The 6,334-nt window shown below is 38.7% G+C and overlaps 1 protein-coding gene across 4 annotated transcripts in view; it reads left to right on the top strand.

The window, feature by feature from the left end:
• The window catches only part of LOC109472117 (DET1- and DDB1-associated protein 1-like), a 5,709-nt gene extending 1,284 nt beyond the window's left edge, over nt 1–4,425 (top strand). The window contains exons 1-5 of one of the 4 annotated variants that reach the window (XM_019771692.1): nt 450–554; nt 686–766; nt 2,095–2,146; nt 3,325–3,386; nt 4,212–4,425. In XM_019771692.1, the coding sequence (XP_019627251.1) occupies nt 552–554; nt 686–766; nt 2,095–2,146; nt 3,325–3,386; nt 4,212–4,334 (321 nt within the window). In that variant the 5' untranslated portion in view covers nt 450–551 and the 3' untranslated portion in view covers nt 4,335–4,425. Of the gene's footprint in view, nt 1–449; nt 555–685; nt 767–2,094; nt 2,147–3,324; nt 3,387–4,211 lie in introns of those variants that run through there. The other 3 variants (XM_019771693.1, XM_019771696.1, XM_019771695.1) reach the window with 3 other exon arrangements.
• Nucleotides 4,426–6,334: the final 1,909 nt, after the last annotated feature.

The following is a 6,334-nucleotide window of genomic DNA, read 5'->3' as shown; positions in this document are numbered from 1 at the left end:
TTGACAGTCAATAGTGAAAATTTTCTGTTATTGACAGGATGGTCCTGTCAATAGACACTTTCAAGCAAGGAATGATTATGTTTACCGAAGGAAAATATATTGTTTTTGCTCCATTTCTTCTTCTTCTGTTCCAAACACTGACCTCTGACCTGGCCAATGGCCTCTTTTGTTGATGTCTGTCACCATAGTAACTGGTGTTGGGTTACATAATGTTGCAATTTAATAGTAGGCATTTAGAGCTGCATTTAGACTCCTGTCACCATATACATGTTTGTGAATGTGTTTGAGAAAGATTTAACTTGATCTGATCTTGTTCGGGTACTGCACAGCACCCCTAAATTGGGGTAAAGCGTGCAGGGGAGCAGAGCAGACCATATCCGAAGGTAAACATTATGTATTTGCTTTGCAAATGTTACTTTTCTAGTTATTATTAAAATTTGGTTCGACCAGGATGCGCCGTTTTGGGAACTTTCCCTGCGACACCTAGCGGCGCACTGCAGTCTGGCCTGTGACATATATCCCAGCATCCCTCTGAACTCCAGTAATCCAAGATGGTGGGTACAGATCGCTGTTTCTTGTTCTATCTCTTTATACCACGCTTTTCCTGGCAAAACTCACGCTAATTTGACGTATCGGAAATTGAAAAGTAGCCAGTCGTGTTTTACTGATGTTTCTTCTCTTCTAGGGCGACTTTTTGAGGGGATTACCGTCGTATAACCAGACTAATTTCACCCGGTTTCACAGCGAGTCCGGCGTCAAAACCACGGTATAAAAATATCCCTGTCTTCTACAGTATAATTTACGCCTAACGTGATCTGGTTGTATGTGTTATTTCGAGGGATTATTTTAGCCGATCTTAATCTTTAAGATACTCGGACATACATGGGGAATATAGAGGATCCGTAGCCTGCTCATTCCACAGTGATATTTATCATATGTTGGAATTTGTCGTTTGTACGTACGTCACTCTACAAACTACTACAGTAGCCCCGCCCCACGCCTACATTTTCTCCTACGAACTTGTCTCTTACAACCTAATTCACCAATTTCACACTTCCCATAATGCCTAGTAAAAGTCACGGATATGACGTATGACCACCCCCTCCCCCTTCCTCGATGTAATATTTCCAACAAGTTCTATCGACAAACTGGTCAACTATTGTTTTGAATTATTTCTCTAGTATAAAGCGCATTCCATAATTGCATTTTTGTTGGAATTAGAGAAAATGACGTACCTTCTATTGTTCTAATATACGTAAATGCGACCGTGCGAGTAGGATAGTCTTCGGTAGAAGGTGGAACGATAGAAGGTACGTCATTTTCTCTAATTCCAACAAAAATGCAATTATGGCATGCGCTTTATACTAGAGAAATAATTCAAAACAATAGTTGACCAGTTTTTTTGATAGAACTTGTTGGAAATATTACATCGAGGAAGGGGGAGGGGGTTGGTCTTACGTCATATCCGTGGCTTTTACTAGGCATTATGGGAAGTGTGAAATTGGTAAATATAAGTTTCTAAGTGATATATAAGTGATATTGTACAATAGACAGGGCTCGAAATTTAAGGTGGTCCAATGGCCACTGACCACTAGAATTTAGGCTGGGACAACTAAAATTAGTAAAAAGACACTTTGGGACATTTTGGGGACAACAGAAAAATAATCAACATCAGAATGTCAGCCCTTCTTTTCTGCCCTCTCCAATTTTTCTGTCTACACTGCAGTTATAGTGTGCCTGGGAGTGAACATAAGCAAAATAAAGTTGACTTCAAGTTGAAGTCATACAATAATTCCCCAAAACAGGTTGGGACAGTTCATCCACAGTGCTGGGACGATAGGAAGAAACGTTAATTTCGAGGCCTGAATAGAGATAAGAGAATACAAACTTTGAGCACTTGACTTCAAAGTAAATATTCTAGAATTCATGTCCATTGCAAGATCTTTAGATCATACAAAAAGTTATGTGATAATGGTGTTTGTTAATACATTGCATGTACTATGTATTACATGTGTGGTAGTTACTAAATTAGACAGAATAAAGGTTGAACTAATTCCTCTTAGTCTAAATGTCCAGATGGTATCCCTTTTTCAGAGTCGGAGACCACAAGTGTATCTCCCTACCACTGACCATCCTTCAGAACAAGGTAGGTTTGTATATAGTATATAGAATACAACACGGGGTATTCCGTATCGCCCGGGGTATCGGCCTGACCGCACGTCGGATCGCCGGGACCGAGGGTGATGGGGAATACACCGTGTTGTATTTTTATTTATGTCATACCCACCCAAGAAAACGCGCCTTTCAATGCAAGATGAGCCATAAGTTGATGCCCCTGAACCCTCGAAATGCAACAACATCAATTCCAATGTTCAGATTCTGTATTCGAATTTTCGAAAGCGGCGCACATGGTTAGGGCAAAACGCGTTCAAATCGTTTTATGGAAGTCATGGAATCCTGGGCCGTACCATAAAGTACGGCCCGGTCCGGAACCCGTTACCGAACATTATCGCGGCCCGGGTATGATATAAATACTGTTACTATGAACCTGGTTACCAGACCTATTTTAGCTGCCGAGTCTTTAAAGGACTTTAAAAGACTTGGGAGCTAAAGTGAGTTTGGTACTAGTAACCAGGGTTTGTTACTGTACCATGACTAACATATATATAGCTGTTGGTTTTGAAGATATGGAAAGACTATGAGGTCTACATCACGGTAATAATCTTTCCTCTATATTATTATGCATGTATCAAGTAGTATCTTGATATCACCATTGTAAAACGACTTCAAATGTATCTTTGTAGACCTGTAGCCAAGGGAACTTAATCATATAAAGTTTAAAACTGTGCCATCTTGTCGGTCCTTCAGTGTCTTGAGCTGACCCCTCTTGCTCTCCATCTTTGATGAGGCCACACCAATTTAATTTCTTGGTTAACGGATTCGCCCGCTTCATTTTTTTTGATTTGCAAATAAAGATAAAAATTCAGAATCAACTGCAAAATGCTCATATTTTGCCCTGAACAGTTGAAAACAGTCCTTTTCATCCTAGTTGTTACAGTTAATCCATCTTTCAATGCAATGGTATCATTAAAAGTTCAAAATTCATTGTTTAAATTTTGAATCAGCCTGGTGTGTTGACTTCATGGCTCCTATCGTACCATTTTGGGCCATAATAGGATGCCTAGGCCTGTTTTTATTTTTTATTTTTATTTTCGCCCACCCGCTCTATTATTTTTCTAGAAAAATCCGTTAACCAACAAATTGAATTGGTGTGGCCTGAAGTATGATTGCCATGGTCATTGTTATCTCATCTCATCATAACAGTTATCACAACAGAGAAGACCAACATTTTACTGCGGTACCTGCACCAACAGTGGGATAGAAAAGTAAGTGGAGCATTTGTAACATCGTCAATTCCAGTGTTCAATTTTTTTTAAAAAGTAGCGCACTCGGCATGCATTCAAATTATTCTATGGCACACTTGGAAGCCTGTGTGATAACCAAATAGAACCCTGTTTGATAAACAATTATAACCCCTTGTGATAACCAATTATAACACATGTAATAACCAATTATAACTTTGTGTGATTATCAATAAGAACCCTGTTTGATAACCAACCCCATGTGATAACCAATTATAACCCAGTGTGATAACCAATTTTAACCCAGTGTGATAACCAATTATAACCCAGTGTGATAACCAATTTTAACCCAGTGTGATAACCAATTATAACCCAGTGTGATAACCAATTATAATTTAGTGTGATAACCAATTATATTCCAGTGTGATAACCAATTATAACCTCATGACTGTGATAACCAATTATAACCCAGTGTGATAACCAATTATAATTTAGTGTGATAACCAATTATAATCCAGTGTGATAACCAATTATAACCCAGTGTGATAACCAATTATAACCCAGTGTGATAACCAATTATAATCCAGTGTGATAATCAATTATAACCTCATGTGATAACCAATTATAATCCAGTGTGATAACCAATTATAACCCCATGTGATAACCAATTATAACCCCATGTGATAAGCAATCATAACCCCATGTGATAACAAATTATAACCCAGTGTGATAACCAATTATAACCCCATGTAATAACCAATTCCTGTGTGATAATCATTTATAACCCCATGTGATAACCAATCATAACCCAGTGTGATGGAACAATGGCACATTTCTTCCTTCTTGCAGAATGCCCACAAAAAGAGGGACACCTCCAGAGCCAACCTAGATGATGATGATGACAGTGGTGACCTCACACCTCCCAAGAAAGTTCCCAGATTAGGACAAATGGAAGAGGGCAACAACACGTAAAACTTCGCTTCCACGAGTAACTGGGAACAACAGAGGAAATGTCTACAAGCTGATAGCCAAAGTCTTCATTGCTTAGTGCAGTGGAGTGTCAGGCCACACCAAGTAAATTTTATGGATGACGTCCTTTGGAGACCCAAAATCTAATGCGAGAGGGCGAAAAAAAAACAAGAAGGGCCCTAAAAAACAAGATGCCTAGATAAGAAATATTGCACTGCTGACAGGACCGCCCTGTCTGTTAATAGTTCCAAAAACCGCACTGTTTTGGAGCTATTGACAGGATTTTTTTCAGTGCCATTTTTTTTGGTTTTTTTTCATTTTTGTTTCCATTTTTTAACCAGGCACAGGCTTTCGGCGTTACGGGTTTCACATCAATCTGACGATTTGCGGCACTGTCGTGACTCTTTGGTCATAGTTACAGGAAGCGGAATTTCTTGTTTTTTTTTCTAGGAACAGGCCAAAATCAATGCGTGCGCGGACGTCATCCATAAAATTTACTTGGTGTGGCCTCATTAAGGAGAACTTTTGCTGGGTAGCTTCTTGTCCTGGTTAACTGGCAGTTGCTTTTGATGGCTGTGGACATATATTTAACAGAAAGCCTTTGAAAGCATAGTTTCAGTGTTTGCCATGGGAGCACAGGCTACGGCCTTCAAGCATATAATTGATACATTTTGACAGAACTTAATTATGTACCAACTTATAATGTACAATCTTTAATATTTGGCTATGATGCACCTTTAGTACTGGTTGAATTGATAAGTTAATGTCAACAGAGTAAACAGATATATGTGTTATTTAAATGTATACACAATAGTATCCAATTGTATCCAATTTTAAAGGATAAGGCCACATCGACTTAATTTTATGGATGACATCCGCACGCGCATTGATTTTTGCCTGTTCTCAAAAAAAGAAAAAAAGATCACATCTATCGAGGCTCTGGCCTGGCTAGTCCATGGTAGTTAGCAACAATGCAGAGCTGGGCACCCAGGCTACCGAAACTCCACGACTCAAGAACTCAGTACATACATGCACATACAGTGTCAATTGATAAATCCCGCAAAAAGCCAGCATGTAGCGGTTTGACATATACGTTGCTAAGTACTGCCGCAAATTCACAACACAAGCTTTGTATTCCTGTGGTTTAGTAGCATTTTTATTTTTGGCCGGACTTTTTTTTTATTGGCCTACGCACACTAGTTTGGGGGTCTTCATAGGATGTTATCCATAAAATTAAGTCGGTGTGGCCTAAGTTAACATTGGTTATTGTGGTGTTGGGGAATTTATACATGTATGTCAATGAATATCGTTCATCATAAAACCAAGACATGTCTGATATTGTTGAGCACTGCTCCACTACCTGTAACCTTTCTTGGAGAAATGCCAAGAAAGTTATTTTTAAAGATGAAGGAATCTTTTTCGTCAGGACTGAATGAACTAAGAGGATATCTTTTAAGTATGTGTAATATGGAATATAAATAGCAAAGTTCATTTATTTTTCACGAGTCGACGTTTCGATGACCGTCTGTCATCTTCATCAGGGCAATTCTGACTGGTTTACTGTGCACTGACGCTAGATGTTACTTGGTGCATAGTGCACTAAAGGTAAGTGCATAGTTCACTATGCTTTAGTGCACTATGCACCAAGTAACATCTAGTGTCAGTGCACAGTAAACCAGTCAGAATTGCCCTGATGAAGGTGACAGACGGTCATCGAAACGTCGGCTAGTGAAAAATAAATGGTCGTGATCAAAGAACTTTGCTATTCATTCGTTTACCAACCTGATGAAATTATTACGGAAATATGGAATATAGTCTAGTCTCATTTGAAAAGCAATGGTAAAAGAAATGAATCTACTTTAATCGTAGCACTCTGATTCTCTGAGCACTCTTCGGCAAGAAGGTTAAACTCATTTTGAGTATACAAATATTAAAAAAACTTAAATTGCATGAAAGAACTTTAATTAAATTATAGTTCCTGTACAAAGTTCTCTCCCACCTTT

Source organism: Branchiostoma belcheri, unplaced genomic scaffold (genome assembly GCF_001625305.1).
Source record: "Branchiostoma belcheri isolate BF01 breed outbred unplaced genomic scaffold, Haploidv18h27 scaffold269, whole genome shotgun sequence".
NCBI lineage: Eukaryota > Metazoa > Chordata > Leptocardii > Amphioxiformes > Branchiostomatidae > Branchiostoma > Branchiostoma belcheri.
The sequence above is the reverse complement of the archived record's forward strand: the minus strand, read 5'-3'. Positions and strand labels throughout refer to the sequence as shown.